Source organism: Cricetulus griseus, chromosome 5, assembly GCF_003668045.3.
Source record: "Cricetulus griseus strain 17A/GY chromosome 5, alternate assembly CriGri-PICRH-1.0, whole genome shotgun sequence".
Lineage (NCBI taxonomy): Eukaryota > Metazoa > Chordata > Mammalia > Rodentia > Cricetidae > Cricetulus > Cricetulus griseus.
The window spans coordinates 3696300-3715018 of NC_048598.1; the positions used below are offsets into that span (position 1 = coordinate 3696300).

General features: G+C 53.4%; 1 protein-coding gene across 5 annotated transcripts; it reads right to left on the reverse strand.

Moving 5' to 3' along the window:
- Positions 1–38: 38 nt before the first annotated feature.
- Pacc1 (proton activated chloride channel 1) lies at positions 39–18684 on the reverse strand. 5 transcript variants are annotated; one of them, XM_027418683.2, is made up of 8 exons: positions 18527–18684; positions 16245–16341; positions 9210–9419; positions 7355–7506; positions 5476–5618; positions 4640–4784; positions 2381–2488; positions 39–1332 (listed from the first exon to the last, which is right to left on the reverse strand). In XM_027418683.2, exons 1-8 carry the CDS (start codon positions 18560–18562, stop codon positions 1171–1173), a joined length of 1053 nt encoding a protein of 350 aa, XP_027274484.1. In that variant the 5' UTR covers positions 18563–18684; the 3' UTR covers positions 39–1170. The 5 variants fall into 5 exon arrangements, with proteins under 5 accessions (XP_027274484.1, XP_027274483.1, XP_035300894.1 ...); XM_027418682.2 differs by having other exon boundaries at positions 9210–9422; XM_035445003.1 differs by lacking the exon at positions 18527–18684 and adding an exon at positions 17803–17921 and having other exon boundaries at positions 9210–9422.
- Positions 18685–18719: the final 35 nt, after the last annotated feature.

Sequence of the window (18719 nt, forward strand, 5' to 3'; positions counted from 1 at the left end):
TCTTATACAGCTACGAAACAGAAAGGTAGTAGGGAATATTTCATTATACAAGTTTATTTCTAGGGATTCGGCCAAAACAGTTTCTTGCTGCTAAATTTGGAGACAAAGATGCCTTCCTTATATACATATGAGCAAGTTCCCTTCCGGTTCCCCAAGGCCAAACTGTGAATTTTTTTAATGTTACCATAGTCCCTCTGGTCACACAATTTGGAAAAGACAGGGTTTGGGTTTATGTAAGTGCTTAAAGGCCACCCTGTCAGGTGAGTGTCTCTGTAGGACACAGTGACATATTGAGCAGCTTATTCACAGTGTGGTACGTCCAGCTTACCTTCCCTGGAAGCAGTGATGACATACCTCAGGGGTCAGAGCCATCGTGGTCCAGTCCAGACTCACACTACCATAGCATGAACAAGTCCAGGATTGGTGCCTGTTGGTTTACTGGGCATTCACACTCATTCCTTTTGTATTAGCCCAACTTTATTTACCTGTTAATGAAATCAAGATACACTAAGTAGGTATAAATCTATGCTAGCGCTTCCAGCAATGACCACTGAGCTCACACCACTGTCCACACAGTCCATCAGAAATGTAATCGCTAGTTTCTAGTAGCCTTTAAAAGTCTCGTGTAAGGCTGGGCGAGGCGGTGCAGGCTTTTTATTCCAGGCAATGCCAAAGTAGCAGGAGGCCTGGTCTACACAGTGAGTTCCACTGGGGGGGGGGGGGGCTACGTTTAAAATAGTCTCATCTAGGAGCTGACAAGTTCTTGTTATGTAACAACAGTGGATGGTGTAAAAGTCATGAGAAATTTTGTATACAGGGTATACCTGTCCACTTTAAAACAAAACTAAGATAAAGAGGGAGTCTTAACCTGGAGCTTAACTATTTAATGGACAAATAGGAAGATGCTGCCTTCAACAACCCCCTCTCCAAGACACTAGACAGCTCTGTAAAATGTCTGTTAATAATTTAAGGATTTAAATAAGGTTCAGGTTTCACTGGGTGTTTGCCTGTGGGCTCAGAACAGCCTCCTTGTGGGCCAGGTTTGACCGTCCAGTTTGAAAGACTGTCCTTCCCTGCAAGGTCCTTTCAAGTGAGCACAGGATTGCTGGTGGCTGGGTGTGTCGATGGGAGGACAAGGCTTCCGTCAGGTGAGAGCGCTGTGACACGGCTTCAGCTTATGTGGTTTGTTGCCTGGCCTCTTCTTTTTAGGTATCGTTTCCTGATTTTGATCATCCACTTCACACTCAGTTTGGCAAACTCGGCTGCTTTAAATAATGCAAGGAAAGCCCCACAGAGGAGTGCGATGGTGTTCCAAGGATTGGCCGTGATTATCTATAGAACACAAACAAAAATGGGGTTGGTTGGTTTGCATTGATGTTGACTCTGTGTTCTGGATGTTGGAGCCACAGGGACATGTGTGTTCTGTTCATTCAGACTTAATGGGAGCTGGTCGGGAGGGAACTATGAGCCCTGCCATATAAGTAACTGAGATCCTTCTCAGAACTGTACAAGTAAGACACTTGGGCTCAGCTTTAATTTAGTGACATGGTCCCTACAAGTGACTCAAATTTCCCTAAAGTCCTTCTCATCTCAGTTCCCTGTTTCCAGCAGTGCCCCCCCCCCCATCTGCCACCAGGCCTCTGCTCCTTCCCTCCCCCTGCTGGGGTGTTGTCCTGTCTGGACTTACTAACCCTTCCAACTCAGCACTTTCTCCAGCCACTCAGCCAAAAACCTTTCTTTAGCAAAAGTAGTTTATCCTACAGAGCCCTGTGACAGCTGTTTGCTGTCTAGCAATGATTTAAAGCAATAGCTTTGTCCCCATTAAAAGCTGTCTTACCCCCATGAAGTGCTAACGGATGGACTCGGCCTTGTGCATGATGGGGAAACATGCTTCCATGGACTTCATCTCCCTCACCAAACTAAGGCAGAATTTGTACATTTTGGAAGTCCCACGTGTGGCTTAGAAAAAAGCACTTGTAAGCCTGGTTCAGTGGAGTGGTTTAAGACAGGGTGAGCCCCTGTTCTCATACATGCAGTGACCGTACCTCTGCCTTCAGGACTGCTGTGACACATGACTCAAGGGCTTTAAGGGCTCTACTTGGACCAAAATAAGCCTCTCATAACGGGGTAGCTTGGCTTGAAGACACTGGCATACACACTTAACACGCACAGCCATGAACTAGTTCCTTTCACCCGAGTTGTCTTAGCCTCAAGCCTTCACCCCTTATACAGAGTCCTGGGTGACAGCAAAATAAATCCATTTCACTGACTCCATCCTGGGATCTGAAGTGTCCACATGTGAGCTTTGGACTCTGCCGTTGCTGTGATCACTTCAGGACGTCTGTGATAAGCTGAGGAAGACCACTCTTCGCATACTTACATCCTGGACCTTCTGGATGAAGGGATCTTTCCATTCGAAGACCACAAAGAACAACTGAGTGTTTTTCTCGGCAGCAGGCCTCTGGTCAATATAATTAACCACGCTGGTCTAAGGTGGGACAGACAGAGAATTAGCCCTTCTGGACCCGGGAAGTAAGAGCTTCCGGAAGGGACTCAGCCAATGGCTCTCCTAACATTTTCTGGAGAAACAAAGTCAAGACTCTTATACAAGCCCTTTTCACAGGTACAAGAGCCAGCTGGGGCTTTATGGTTCTTGGATAGAGAAAAGACTGCAATGCCTGATAGTGTTTTGAATTATTACCAATATCTGCCATCAGATGTCAAGACTCACAATTAAGCCATATTCCCAATTTTTTTTTTTTTTTTTTTTGGTTTTTCGAGACAAGGTTTCCCTGTGGCTTTGGAGGCTGTCCTGGAACTAGCTCTTGTAGACCAGGCTGGTCTGGAACTCACAGAGATCCCCTGCCTCTGCCTCCTGAGTGCTGGGATTAAAGTCGTGCACCACCACTGCCCGGCTCCCAAATTTCAAAGTACTTGGGTCTTAAGAGAGAAGCAGTCTAACGCTTCAAGTCTTTTTAAATACTTAGGCATACATGATAAGATCAGGCAATCAACTGTAAAGCATCGTGAAACAGTGGTGGAAAGAAGGCTCAAGGCTCAGGCCACCTCTGATCTGATGCTCACAGTGGCCACAGGAAGACTACGCTGAGGCTTACAGCAGGGCTGCCCGTGAAGTGACGAAGGACACCCCAAGCGTGGTGGGACTGGACAGTCATCTTACAATAGCATTTTGTAGTCTTGTTTTCAGGGTTTGTCACCACCTAAGGTGGGAAAACTCCCGCCCCTTGACTAAACCTAGGTGCCAGGGTCCCACATGCACACAGAGGACACAGCAAGAAGTCACTTCAGCAGAGGCAGGACTAGGTGGTTCTTGCTCCCGAGGAAGCAAGCAGATCCCTTTCCATACCACAGCCATGCCTTTTCTGTCTTCCCAGGATCCTCCTGCCTCAACATCCAGCATGCTCCTGGCTCCCAGCTAAGGGACCAAAAGCTTTCTGACAAAAAGGAGGCCCATCTCCTCCTCCTGCATCCTAACAGGCCATCACACCCATGCTGTGCCTGGTCCCCTCATCCCCCCAATCCCTGTGCCCGGTCCCCTCACCCCCCACAATCCCTGTGCTTGGTCCCCTCACCCCCCGCAACCCGTGCTTGGTCCCCCTCACCCCCCCAACCTCTGTGCCCGGTCCCCTCACCCCCCACAATCCCTGTGCCTGTCCCTCCCCCCCCCAACCCCTGTGCTTGGTCCCCCTCACCCCCCCAACCCTGTGCCCGGTCCCCTCACCCCCACAATCCCTGTGCTTGGTCCCCTCACCCCCCACAACCCGTGCTTGGTCCCCTCCCCCCCAACCCCTGTGCCGGTCCCTCACCCCCCCCCAACCCCTGTGCCCGGTCCCCTCACCCACTCACCCCCCACAACCCGTGCTTGGTCCCCTCACCCCCCACAACCCGTGCTTGGTCCCCTTACCCCCCCAACCCCTGTGCCCGGTCCCCTCACCCCCCCCAACCCCTGTGCCCGGTCCCCTCACCCACTCACCCCCACAACCCTTGCTTGGTCCCCTCACCCCCCAACCCTGTGCCCGGTCCCCTCACCCCCACAATCCCTGTGCTTGGTCCCCTCACCCCCCACCCCGTGCTTGGTCCCCTCACCCCCCACAATCCCTGTGCTTGGCCCCCTCACCCCACAACCCCTGTGCCTCCCTCACCCCCACAATCCCTGTGCTTGGTCCCCTCACCCCCACAACCCGTGCTTGGTCCCCTCACCCACAATCCCTGTGCTTGGTACCCTCACCCCCCACAACCCCTGTGCCCGGTCCCCTCACCCCCCACAATCCCTGTGCTTGGTCCCCTCACCCCCCACAACCCGTGCTTGGTCCCCTCACCCCCCACAATCCCTGTGCTTGGCCCCCTCACCCACTCACCCACCACAACCCCTGAGCCTGGTCCCCCTAATCCACCACAATCCTTGGCAGCATCAGGAAGTACTCCCCATGTCTGAGGCGCAGAGATGGTTTTATGGAGAGCAAGCAAACTGCTGTGGACTGCCTTCAGCATGTGAAGCCTTCACAAGGGCTACTAAAGATACACTCATCCTAGGACCCCACCCAAAAGACCCTTCCCCTCAGAGTCCCCCTCTACCACAAATTCAAGTGTGGAAATCATGTACGGAGACAGCTGCTACCTCTTGCCGGAACTCAACAGCTTCACGTCCGTCCTCCTCTTTGGTCTTCACCAGTGACATCTTGACCCAGGTGCGGAAGCCTCCCGAGAACTTCCAGCTGGAGTAGGCACTCTCACAGGCCTGCATGAAGCCCGCCTTGTCTGAGCTTGGGGAAGAGAGAGGGAAAGTCCAGGTTAACCCAGGCCTGACCAATGGAGCCCAGTGTAGCAAAAGCAAACTGTGTCAATCTGGTTTCTTTTCTGGTACAATCAGGATGCTATGGGTTCCCTGCTCTCTCTCCAGAATCTGGTAGGGGCAAGCAGGCTATAAGCAGAGAAGGTGCTGGCAGGGAGACAATGAGGCCGGGACTCAGAGATCCAGGGTGGGAAGGACCACAGAGGCAGTAAAGGTGCCTCCTGTTCAGATGGACGTCACCTCCTGCCACTGTGACTTATCTTCCAACATCACAGAAATGGAGCCGTAGCCCGGCAAGGGACAGGCCGGAGTATTCCTGTTTTCTACTAAGTGTTTTAGTCCCCAAGAGGGCACTGAATGTTCCCCTAGTGTTTGCAAACAGCAGGAGCTGTCGGTGGGCAGGGATCTGCAGACACAAGGCTCCTGGGCCATATAGAGGGCAGCTCCTTCCAGGGACAACCAAGAGTCCCCTCCAGGAGTGCACTGCATGCAGAGGGCAAGAACTCAGCATCCACACTTGGTCAATGTAATGGGCCGCCCGGCTCTTAGGGTAGCTCCTATCCTGAGCCAGGCCTGCTCCCCTCCGGCCTCCTTCACCCCAACATTTCCAGCATGGACGTGCACAAGGCAGGAGACAGGCCCCATGGACCCTGGACGACCACCTGCGCATGAACTCCTGGAAAGAGGAGAAGAGCAGGTAGTCGATGGCACTGAAGTCCTCGTTGCTCTGGCTCAGGCGGAACTGCAGGAACACCAGCTCCCGCTTCCTCACGTCCTGTGGCCCCTGGACAATCAGGGCCGACTGCTGCGGGGAGACAAAAGCCAGAGCCTTAGTGCTCGGAGCTGCACACTTCCCCGATGCTCACACAAGCCCACAAGCACTGCCCAGCAAACCCTCCCGCCCAGGGATGCAAGCTGGCCAGGGGGACTTCTCAGCACAGCGCCCAGAGCCCAGCTGAGTGTGACACACATTGTCCCTTTTCACAGGCTGCCCACGCAGTGGAACACCTTTACTGGGTAAGGTTGGTGCTTGCTCTTGCCTGTTTCGTGCCAAATAGTGGTCCAAGGGTGCCTGCCTAACACTCTCCACCCATGGGAGCACTATGCAGCTGTGGGCAGGGAGCACCTGAGGTTCCTGCAGCAGGCCTGTCCCCACACCTGAGCAGAGGGCCGTCCCTCAGCTGCTCTGAGGCCTGGCACCCAGAGAAACACTTTCCTAGACAGTCCTGGCGTCACAGCATCAGCCATGCTCCAAATTCCGTCACTCAGTCATACTGAGCTGGGGGCCAGAGGCCGGCACTTCCCAGCAGTCCTGTCCTGGGTTATGAGCCTTCTCTGATTGGCCAGCTCCATCAACCAGTTCCAATCAGTAATCTGCACCGTACACTAGCTCCTCCAGCCTTCTGGTCTACCAGGGTGCAGGGGCTGTCCTCGTGCCCCTATCCTATCCTGTTTTGTAAGGAGTAGAAATCACTCAGTCTGGCTTTAGGAGGTGACCTGGGAACACTCAGCTCGACTATCAGTACAGTCCCTTCTTCTCTAACTTATGGTGGTTCCTCTCACCCAAAGGGGTAGGGCAGGCCCCACAGCAGGACACACTCACTGCCCTTTGCTTTTGTCCCTAGCCACATCTCAGTCGCATACTCCTGCAAGGCCCTCTAAACCACCCCCACCATCCCCTGCCCAAATGCACGTCCTCTCAATCACCACAGCCACTGTTCTGCTGTCAGCCACTGTTCCGGTGAGGAGACATGACCAAGGCACCGCTTATAAAGCAAAGCATTGATAACTCCTATAAAAGAAAGCCAGGGACTTGCTTGCAGCTTGAGAGGCTTTGGTCCACTATCACCATGGCAGGGAACATGGCACCACACAGGCAGGCATGGCGCTGGGCAAGTAGCTAAGAACTACATCCTGGTCCACAAGGAGAGAGAGAGCAAGCCATTGGCTTGGCATGAGCTTTTGAAACCTTAAAGCCCACCCCCAGTGACACACCTCCTCCAACAAGGCCACACCTCCTAATCCTTCCCCAATGGTTCTACGAACTGGGAACCAAGCATTCAAACATAGGGCCTATGGGAGCCATTCTCATTCAAACCACCACATCAGCGATGTCCTATGCCCAGGAAGCTTTTGTTCTGATGGGAAGCTCTCATATGGCCCCCTCTTGGAGGAGGGAAAATCCTACCCAAGAACACAGCATGCTCATGGCTGAGCCGTGCTCTGTGATGGATATGGGGTGCCAGTGGTCCCCACCCCCAGTGCACATCACCTCCACACGGGCAAATCCCTCAAAATACGATTCCGAGGCCCCATCCACAGGAATGGTGACAAGTCCTGCAAACTGGAATTTTAGGTGACCTGCAGCCCTGCCACCCTCCCCTCAGCAGGAAGCCCTGAGGGTTATCAGCCCCAAGGGCACACACCTCATGCGTCTCACCTACCAAGAAGACCGTGCCTACAAGCTATGAGAGAAGGAAGGCTATAACCCCTAGAGGATGTGGCCAGCAGAACGCAACCCAGGGAAACCAGCTTTGTTACCATGGTATGATTGGAGAAGGGATTCGTGTAATTGACCCTCTGGGTGGTGCAGTTCCTGTCTCCGGGCTGGCCAGGGCTGGCAAGAGGTGGGATGACCTCATAGTGGTGCTTACAGCTGAGCAGTTGAGCCTGACCGGGGTAGAGGGCAATCCCTGGAACAAACAGAAATCAGTGGGTGTAAGAAGTCACAGCCCTGAGCACGCCACCTCACCTCACACCTACCTCCTCGGGAAAATGCTGAGGAGGTAGCAGCAAAGGGGTAGAGGGCACACACCCCCTCAGTCACTCCTCACCCCGCCTGGAATATGGCTTCCAGGGCTCCAACACTCCACCAGAGCACCTCATGGCACAGCACCGCCTCCCAGGCCCCGGCTGTCTGTCTGGTGCTGCAAAGGCTCTGGGCTGTAGGGTTCCCCAGAGCACAGTTTTCTGCTCTGCCCGGCGCTTCAAGAACACGCACCACAGAGTGTCCTGTGTGCGCTCAGCTGAGGCTCCTAGGTCAGGACTCGGGCGCAGAAACGCTGACGACAACATGGTGTCAAGGCAGAGCTGAGGTTCGAGTAAACACTGCCAGAAAGAACCACAAAGCCACAGACACAGCCACACCAAGGCAAGAAGCAAATGATCAGGCCTGGAGCAGGGCGATGTCCGGGAGCTCCAGGCAGGGGGACTCCCGACTCTGGTTCTAGCCTGTGGGCAGGATGTCCTGGTGTCACTCCTCACTCCGGCCACAGCTCACATTCCACCTCTAACACAACAGATCACCCACTATGGCAGACAACAGTCCTCAGGGTCAGCCATGCCAACATGCAGAGGAAGGAACACAACAGCCTGGAGCCCTCTAGGCTGGGCCCTCCCTGAGTGTGCGCCTCCCTCTAACCCCGAATGTGTGCCTCCCTCCAACCCCGAGTGTGTGCCTCCCTCTAACCCCGAGTGTGTGCCTCCCTCTAACCCAACCCCGAGTGTGTGCCTCCCTCTAACCCCGAGTGTGTGCCTCCCTCCAACCCCGAGTGTGTGCCTCCCTCTAACCCCAAATGTGTGCACCCCTCTAACTCAACCCCGAGTGTGTGCACCCCTCTAACCCCGAGTGTGTGCCTCCCTCTAACCCTGAGTGTGTGCCTCCCTCTAACTCTGAGTGTGTGCACCCCCCCTAACACTGTGTGCCTCCATATGCTAGCACCTTCCTAAGCCCTGCTCCCACCTTGTGGCTCACTGCCTGTGCTACTCTGAATAAAAATGGCCCCTGGGCGCCTGTGTTTGAATGTTTGGTCTCCAGTTGGTAGAACTGTTTGGGAAGGATTGGGAGGTGTGGCCTTGCTGGTGGAGGTGTGTCACTAAGGGCGGGCTTGAGGTTTCAAAAGACTGATGCTGCTCCCAGTGTTCTCTCTGCCTCCTGCTTTCCATTCCAGCTATGAGATTCCAGCTGTTCCTACTTCTGCTCCGCCACAACAGCCTCTAACCTTCTGTAACTGTAAGCCAATCAGATGCCTTCTTTTATAAGTTGCCTTGGCCGTGCTGTTTTGTTTTGACAATGGAAAAGGAACCAACACACTGCCCTTTTTCCCTGGACTTCAGTTCTAGGCAGAGTTCTCGCCTCTCTCCCAAGAGGACCACTGCCTCCCTATACACACCCAGGGCCCTGCTCCTCCTCCTAACAAAACCTGGCTCTCCTGCTAACCTTCCTGCCCACCCAGGGCTCCATGGCCTGGCACTGGCTCTCTGATGCATGCCTACAACTGAGCGCTGTCCGCTCCACTCTGCCTGTGCTGGGAACACAATGGTGGCTCAGGGAGGCAATGCTTGCTAAACAAAACCCCAGAGCTGGAGCGCTGAAGCCTGGCCCAGCAGGCCCTACCTGGGGCATCATAGCGGTCCACCTCCTTGTAAGACACAGACATGACAGGGTGTTTGAGCTTCTCTCGGAAGTCAGTGATGGTCTGGTAGACCAGGAAGACGGCCACAGCCATGAGCAGCAGGTAGATGAGGATGAGCAGGACGGAGAAGACGTTCTTTAGGCAGGCCTTGCTGAAGCGGATGGTGCTGGAGGCAGACTCGCTGTCCACGCCTGCTGACAGGACAGCAGAGAGTCACAGAGCAGCCAGCAATGGTCTGCTTCCTCGAGGCCTTCGCCTAACAAGCTGTCTGCAGGGACCGGCAGTCTCGGTCAGTCAGGCCCACATTCTGTCCCCTCCCCTGCTTAACAACTTCCCTTTCTTTCAATGCTGGAACTGCTCATATCTGCCGTTCCGAGGCCTATTCTGAAGCACTGCTCATAACCACCCTACCCTGTTTTCACCTAGAAATGCCCTTTCCCAAGGAAACCTTCCCTTGGTGGCTAATCTGACTCAGTCTCCATGCCGAGCAATGTACTCATGTCCCTCTGATACGTGATACTGACGCCATACAACCAGCAACCACGTCTAAGCCAAATAAACCATGTTCTCAAAACCATGAGCCAAATAAACCCCTCCTTCTTTTAGGTGTTTCCATCCCAGAGACCAGCACCGCAGCGCCTCGACCTCAGACACAGGCACCAGGTGTGTGAACATGTCAGGGGGTTCCCTGATAAGAGCCACATGGGACGGTGCTTGCTACGGCAGCCTGGTTCACCTTCCCATGGTGCTTCTGCCCTTCAGTTCACACCACAGCTCCCTGAGGAAAAGGCCAGCTGTCCCTGTGGCTGTGGCTTCCAACAGGGACCGAGCGTCATGGTCATACCACCTGCCTCAGATAATAAATGACCATAAGATCTGAACGGTGTCTTGAAATTTAATGAAGGCATTAGAAAATGGGCAAACGCAGGTTGACAGAGGGAGGGGAATCTACCCCTGGAGAGAAGAATGGCCCCATGGAGATGCATGAGTGCCTAACTTCTTGCCTGAAGGCTTATACCAACCCCCTAATGATATGGTTCAGGGTGACAGGGTTCAGGGCTGAAAGTCAAGGGGAGATCCCCAAAGTAGAAAAGTCCCAGAGAGATGAGATCCCTAATTATGCAAATAATTGATATGCTCAAATCACTGCCTGGAGGTCCCAAGGGCTGGAAGAGCAGAGCTGAAGTATGAAGAGAAATGGGCAATTCCAGCTGCTACCATGGAAGGCAGTCAAGCCTCAGAGCGTCCACCTTGCCATGCCACTGCTGAGACAAAAGTTCTTCAACCACAGAAGAGTCCAGAACCTACAGCTGTGACAGCTGCTCTCCCCAGGAGACAAGCCTCTGGAGACTAGGGCTTTCCAGAGAGGATTGACCACGGTGAGAGGGAGCATCCAGGTGGGAGGACTGCAGAGGGAGGGATGACCTGCAGCCAAAGTGAGCGCCATCTGCCAATGGGCTGCCCAGACAGGAAGAGCCCTGAGGAGAAGGGAGCATGGCCTGCCTGTTCGGCTGCTTCTTGAGTGAACACTGTCAAGCCCTGCTATGCCTAACTCCAGTTCCCCAGGCCTTCCAACGCAGACAGACCTCCAGCAGCTCCCCTGGAAGCTTCCAGGTACCTAGCACCTAGCACCAGGGGAACTGCCAAAGCACCAAGCTCTGTGAACTAAGCAGGTACCAGGTTCTCTGCCTCTCCTGCAGGCAGACAGACATGCTGGACTTTATCATGTAAGCCAGTCTAACAAATGCTCTTTGATACACATGTACACACACACACACACATACACACAGAGACACACACACATTCTATTAGTTCTGTTCACCTAGAAGAACACGCCTAATACATCAGTGTTCAATTAAAATTACTATGCATGAGGGGCTGGAGAGATGGCTCAGTAGTTAAGAGCACTGGCTGCTCTTACAAAGAACCTGGGTTCAATTTCTAGTACTGATGTAAAAGGCTTCAGGAACCCAGACAGACACGACTAGGAGACATCTTCACCATGGAACTGTTTCAGCCAGAAGCACAGGCGTAATTATGTGACACAAAATATCAGCTTCCAAAATTTAAGACTTTTAATTTTGGGGATGCGTGTCCTATGTGCCGGGGAAGGTGCCTACAAACACCAGAAGAGGGCGCTGAGGCTCCCAGAGTTAGAGCTACAGGTGACATGGGTGCCGGGAAACACCCTCAGGTCCTCTGCAGATTATAAGTGGGAGGAATGAAAGTCAGGTGGAGTCAAGTGAGGTGGCCCCATTTTTATGTAACCCAAGCAACCAGAAAGCCAAGAACCAGGAGGTCTCAAGGCCGGCCTGGACTTGTGACCCGGTGTCAAAAAGGAGCTCCCAACAGCAAGTATCTCCATCAACACAGGGACACGGGGCTGCAGGGACACCGGCCCTTTCTCTATCACAAGGCCAGATCCTGATCCCACAGAGGAAGCCAGACTGAGGGAACAGGGGTGGAGAGTTGCTGGGGCTTGCTACGTTCTAGCCTAAGCCAAGAAACATGAGTTCCCAGCTGCAGGGGAGACCCTACGTCAAAGAAACAGACAACAGATGGGCAATGCTACAGGAGGCTATGCCTTGCCCTCTTCTGCCCTGCATAGACGTAAGCACACGTGCCAACACAGTAATAATGACAAGGGCTGCAGAGTGGCTCAGGAGTCACAAAGCACTTGCTGTTCCAGAGGACCCAAGTTCAATTCCCAGCACTCACTTCAAATGGCTCACAACTGCCTATAACTCCTGCTCCAGGGGATCCAACACCCTTTTCTGGCCTCCATGGGCTGCTTCCCACATACATATGTACATAAAAGTAATAAATAGAGCCTAACGGTGGCGGCAGCACACGCCTTTAATCCTAGCACTCGGGAGGCAGAGGTAGGCAAATCTCTCTGAGTTCCAGGTCAGCCCGGTCTATGGTATTCCAGGGTTACAAAGAGAAACCCTCTCTCAACTCTCCCCACTAATCTCAAAACATGTTTACATTTTTATAAAAATCCCAAATAGGCAACTTTTTGTTTTGTTTCTCTGTGTAGCTTTGGAGCCTATCCTGGAAATCCGCCTGCCTCTGCCTCCCAAGTGCTGGGAGTAAAGGCGTGTGCCACCACTGCCTGGCCCAAATAAGCAACTTCATGCTGCACCTCAAGGAACCAATCCAGGGTCTGGGCGGGGGGGGGGGGGGGAAGCCCAGCAATTAGAGCACTTGTTGTGCTTGCAGAGAATGAATTGATTTCCAGCACCCACACCAAGGGCAGAGGGCAGACAACCACCTGTAACTCCAGCCCAAGCCAGCACCCTCTTCCAGTTCCCTCAGGCACCCACACGCATGTGCACACACAGACACAAGCACAGTCACACAAATAAAAATAAAATTTTAGGTCAATGAAATAAATTTCTTTTTGAAAAATTAAAAGAACTAAATCCAAAGTTAGGGTAAGAGTTAACAGAGATCAGAGAATATGTAAATAGAGGTTAAAGAAACAAAACGCAGGGCCCAGGGTTGTCACTGGTCACAACTGTGATCCTGGCACTCAGGAGGTGCAAGCAGGAAGACAGGGAACTAAGGCCACCCTCCCCTATACAACAAGGACAGCCTGAGATGCATCAGACCCTCAAAAAATTAAAATAAAAACATGAAGAAAGAGGAGAAATACTATGAGATTCAGCGATACACCATTGTACCCGGAGAAGACAAAATCAGGTTACTCACAAAAGCCAAGAATTGGAACCAATCTAAAGGTCCAGGGCTGGGGAGAAGGTTCAGCCAATCACACAGACGGATCCAAGCCCAAGCCTAGGACTGTAAGTGTAAAAAAGCCAAGTCTTGAGGGTCATGCTTGAAATCCCAGAGCTGGAGAGGTTGAGAAGGAATCTCTCTGGGGGCTCCATGGCAGGCAGTCTTGCCTACACAGTGAGCTCCAGGCCAGTGAGAGACCCTGTCTCAAAAAAGGCACAGTAGAGACAGGAGTGGCATGGACCTACAAGTGGACCAGGAGACCCAACTGTAACAAATCAAGTCTGGAAGCTCAGATATTTAAAAATTACCACACAAGGCAAGGTACCTCCTGGTGTGGATCCTCAGTGGCTGGAAAGGGAAACTGGGTCACAAGTTGTTGGGTCACTGTCGTGTGAGTAGATCAATTACAAGATAACAATCTAGAAGTTCCCTGGCAGTCTGATGGCTCCCTGCCTCGTGGAGTGAATTTCAGTCAGAAGAGAACAACAGTGAAGACATCCCATATATTTATGCAGATAAACCAAAATCTTAGTTAGGGTAGGTAGGATTACAAGTTCCAGCCATCCTCAGAGAGTTCAAGACCAGCCTGGGCTACATAAGACCTTATCTAAACAGGAAGTCTGAATCTTTTCATTTGTGATGGGGATGGACCTACAAACAGACACAGAAAGGCAAACATCACACAAGCTCACTCACGTGGAAATGGCTGGCCTCACCAGAGGAGAAAAAACAATGGGTGCCAGACATAGGGAGGGGAGCATGAGAAAGGTGAGCCCACAGGGTCTCAAGACACAGGAGACAGGAGCCATGTGTCCCCAGGCCCTCCTGTACGCCAGGGACTTCCGGTTAGCAGCGGTGAGCCACATATTTCAAAATAACCACAAGAGATTTTCAATGCTTTTACCACAAAGGAGTGAGAATGTTATGAGACAATGCAGTAACCACCATGGTGAACTCACCACAGAGCGTACACAGGTACTGAAATACCACAGCGAACCTCCCAATTACGGACAACTGTGTGTCAATTTAAAAATAAGCCAGACCAGGGGGGTGGCTTTGTGAACAAAGACACTTGCAAGCCCAACAGCCTGAGTTCAATTCCTGGAACCCACACAGTGGAAGATGCAACTCCCCCAAGTTGTCCCCTGACCTCCACAATGCCCACCCTCACACAAAATAGATGTTAAAAAGAAAAAAAAAAAAAGTCAGTCAATAGGGGTCAGAGTATCTGAGTCTGTTTCCATGCTCCACCCAGCCTGAGTCTGCAGCCCTTATCTATAAGAACGAGGGAACCATCTTGCAGAGTTCCTTTGAGAATTAAAAGGGGTGGGGGTGGGGGTGGAGGGGAGGCAGAGTCTGGCATGGGGGAGCAGTGGCAAACAGTGGCCGCGCTGCCTTCTTTCTTGGTCTCCTCTAAGCAGTGAGCAGAATGACAGGACTTCCTCTCCCCACAGACAGAGGAACCAAGAGAACAGAACACATCTCCCAGCTCACTCTCGGAGCTAAGAACCAGGCAGGGACCCTTTCCACTCAACACACACACTCACACACACTCACACACACACACACACACACACACACACACACACACACACACACACACGCTCACCCACACGCTCACCCACACAACCACTCACCCACACATACACACTCATACACTCATTCACTCACTCACCCCTACACTCACCCACACATACTCATACTCACCCACACACCCACACTCACACACACACATAATCATACTCACCCACACACGCTCACCCACTCATACACTCACACTCACCTACACTCACACACACACCCAGTCACCCACACACCCACTCATTCACTCATTCACACACCAACTCACACACACACTCACTCACCCATTCACTCACCCCCACACTCACTCACCTACACACCTACACACTCACCCACACACTCATTCACACACCAACTCACACACCTACTCACCCACACACTTACTCACCCACACACCTCCCCAGCTCACTCAAGGAGCAGACACCAGTCAGGGACTCCTCCCACCCACACTGTCTAGCCAAGGCTAAGGTAAACAGCTGTGACTATGTCACCAGGCTTCACTGGAGAACAGACACTGGTGGGTGACGGACAGAGGAACCTCCCTCCAACAGCAATACTGCAGAGGACAGGAGTGCAGAGGACAGGGACATGACCCTGCCAGCACTGGGGAGCCAAGGAATGATTAGGCATTAACTAGGAAAGGAAGGGAAGCGCTTGCCCCACAAGCCTAGCAACCTGAGCTTACCCACAGGAGCCCATGTTAAAGGTGGATGGCAAGAACTAGGTCCACAGGGTTGTCCTCTGATCTCCACGCACACGCCATGGCCTTCAAGCCGTCACATACATGTGTCCCTGTCTTGTGCACACCCCCAAAACAATAATTTAAATTTTAAAGGGGGCTAGCTGAAGAGGTGGCTCAGTGGCTAAGAGCCCTTGCTGCTTTTACAGAGGACCCAAGTTCCCCTTCCCAGCGTCCACGCCAGGTGCTCACACCGACCTCAACTCCAGCTCCAGGGCATCTGATGCCCTCTTCTCGCACCCCCCCCCCCGTATGTGGCATACATTTACACAGACACACACCAACAATATATAAATAAAAACAAGTCTTTAAAAAAGGAGCCAGAGAACTTCAGAAAGAGAAATGAAACAGCAAAGGTGGCCTCTGCTGGGCGGACGGGGCTCTAAGACACAAAGGCCTGGTTAGAGGAGACCACTGGGCTAAGGATGGAAGCAAGGAAGTTAAGCCAAAGAAGAATCTGAAACAGGAGCCCTGGTGAGCTCACCCACCAGATAGCAGTCCTGGAGAGGGCTGACAGGAGCTCTTCTACAAGGCTCTGAGACATGATCAAGACATTGCAGTCTGTCACACTGCCCAGCCCCTCCTCAGGGAAGAGGGATGCCTGGCCTCAGGAACTCATTAAAACCCACCATCAAGAATGCAGGCCTTGGGGGGAGGGTTGGGGGGAGAGGGAGAAGGGATTGACATGTGAAGCAAGCTTGTTGCTAATTTGAACTAATAAAAAAAAAATAAAAAGAATGCAGGCCTTGAGCAGGCACAGGCATCCTACACCCGGAGGCTGATTAAATATGTGGCGTTTTAGAACTGGGGCAGACCTTGAGACCCAACACCAGGGGACAAGTGTGGGGGAGAGGAGGCTGCCACTCCCTCGGCTGGCAAGGCGCCTGGCTGGGCCTCCTGCAGTGGTGGCAGCAGCAACAGCACAGCCAATGTCTAGCACCCTAAACCCACTTACCTGGCAAGACCCCTGGACCTTGGACTTGGACTGGCTCCTTGTCCCGCTCGTCTGCCTGCTCTGAGTTCTCAACGACCTGGTCCAACTCCTCACTGAGCTAAAGGAGAAGAAAGGAGTTAGCAGCTCAGCTGAGGCAGCCTTGCCTTTTCAAGGCTAAAAAGCAGAAGCTACCATTCACATAACTGTCACACTTACACAAAGACCACATGACATGGGATGTGTGAGACCATTTCTACTGTCTTCTCTCACAGCCCGAGCCTGGGAAACTAAAGTTTTCAGCAGGGCTGGCTCCCTCCGAGTTGTGAGGGAGACTTGTTCCCAGCCTCTCTCCTAGCTTCTGGTGACAGCCAGCAACCCCTGGCATTCTGTTGTCTAACCACTGCCTCCATCTTCACAAGGTCCCCATGTAGTGTGTGCCCCTCTGGGGGTGCGTTTTTGAGGACACTCAACCACACTGGATTTGGGGCCCAGTACAACCTCGTCTTTGTGTGATACACCTGAGTGGCTATTTCCAGTTCCAAACAAGACAAGAACTGGAGTTACACTTCCACATCCCCCCCCCCTCCTGGGAAACACCAAACCACAGCCACAGAGGCAGTCAATGAAGCAGGAGTCACTCCACCTTGGTCTAGTTCCCAAGCCCATGGTCTTAACCACTTCCCAGAGGAAGAGGAAATGTGGCTTAGACTGTGCTCAGAGAGAATTGAGAACAACGAAGCTGGTGTCAGAGCTTGTGGGGACTCGAAAGCCCACAGATGTGGGGTGCAAATGGCAGAACAGGGTGAGGGATGCCTAGGTGACAAGAGTTAATTAGCAGGTGACAAGCGTTAATTAGCAACAGGGTACCAGGCAATGCAACCCATCACCGTCCTCACCTAACCTGCCAGATGGGGGAAATCTTGGCATTGAGGAAGCAGAGATTAGGGTAAGCGCCCTAAGACTTCAGGAAGGAGGCAGTGAAGTCAGTTTGGAGAGATTCCATCCAACTGGGAGGGGCAATAGCTTTTCCCAGGCTTAACATGTGATCAAGTAAAGTTACAAGGTACACCCCTCATCCCCCTACTCCTCCACCCCTGAGACAGGGTCTCATGTAACCCAGGCTGGCTTCAAACTCACTACGGTGGAGAATGCCCTTGAATTTTTGACTCTTCTATGTCCACCTACTATGTGCTGAGCTTAAGCACTAATCAAGTGCTGCACGAGCTCAGCTACAAACAGCCCCAGTCCTCAGGGATCTTTCAAATTCATCCCAGATGATTTAAGTTAAAGTCTCAAGAGAGACAATGGTCCCAGGAAAACTGGAACTCCTCGGGGCCAAGCCTGGCCCAAGTCACCTTGACCCAGGCCTGGCGACACCACCTCCCCCCCACCTCCCCTTCCTGACACACAGCAGTCATCAGAAGCCTTTGCCTGTGCCCAGCCAAACTTCTCAGAGTGTCCCCCATCCTGGAGCGCCAAAACCTCCCCTCAGCAGAGTCAGGTTGACTCTCACAACCAACCCAGGCAAGAAAGACGCAGGCCAATCTCTGGGTTCTCTTCCTGGGACTTCAAAACAGACCTGAAGAAGGTAAAGGCCCTTCTAGAGCCTTCCACCCGTTGGGCATGACTCCAGCGAACATCGGATTCCACCTGTGGCCTTGCTCTGCAAGCAGAACAGCAGCCCGTGCTTCAATAAAACATCTTCTAAGCCCTGCTAAGTAAGGAGATACCCGCCATGTGTGGCTGGACCGCGGTCCTCTGAAGCCAAGTCCCCCAAACGCCCCAGAAGCAGGACCTGACCACTGACTGCATCCTGTTATTCACTCGGGGTCACTAACTCAACCGGGCGCTGAGCTCAGCACTCGTTTGGAGACCGCGAGTTTCCAGCTGCTGGGCTGGGGAAAGCTGCTGAGAAGCGTGGGCCGCTCCGGTTGGACAAGGTCTAACGGTGTGGGGCGGCTGCACCGCCCGAGCAAGCCTGGAGAGCGGAGGCAGACGGCCTAGGATGCGGCGCCGCGGGGAAGACTCCCAGGGCAGGGCCGGGGCCGGAGCAGCAGGGGCCCTGGGCGAGCGCGGCTCTGCCAGGGGGAGCCGGAGGCTCGGGCCACAGACAAAGAGCTGCAGGGGTCGCGGGGCAGTGGAGGCGGCGGGGAGCGGCCGGCCGGAGCCCAGAGTCCCCGTCACCCCGCGTGCGGGGATCACACAGCGGCTCCACCTGCTGCAGAGCCCGCACGCACGGGTGCCTGCCAATCATCCACCTGCGCGGGGGTCGCGGTGCTCCGCCCGCCCCCGCCCGCCCTCACCTCCTGGTAGGATGTGGAGAGGTCCTGCCGGATCATGGCACCAGCCCGCTGCGGCTCGCCCGGGACCGCGACGCCGCGGCGGAGGACCGCGCTGCAAGATGTGCCCGCCGCACTGAGCCAGACCCGCTCGCGTCTACCGCCGAAGACCAGGCGTGGCGGCGCTCGGCGCATGCGCACCTCCTGCTGCCGCCGG

Bases quoted from the DNA above. Each gene is read 5' to 3' on its own strand.
- Pacc1 (XM_027418682.2), bottom strand. From the start codon at position 18,562: ATGATCCGGCAGGACCTCTCCACATCCTACCAGGAG. The intron at 9,423-16,244 runs GTAAGTGGGTTT...CTGTCCTGTCAG, and splicing joins AGGTCCAGGGGTCTTGCCAG to CAGGCGTGGACAGCGAGTCT. The intron at 4,785-5,475 runs GTGGTCGTCCAG...CTCTTCCCCAAG, and splicing joins TTCCAGGAGTTCATGCGCAG to CTCAGACAAGGCGGGCTTCA.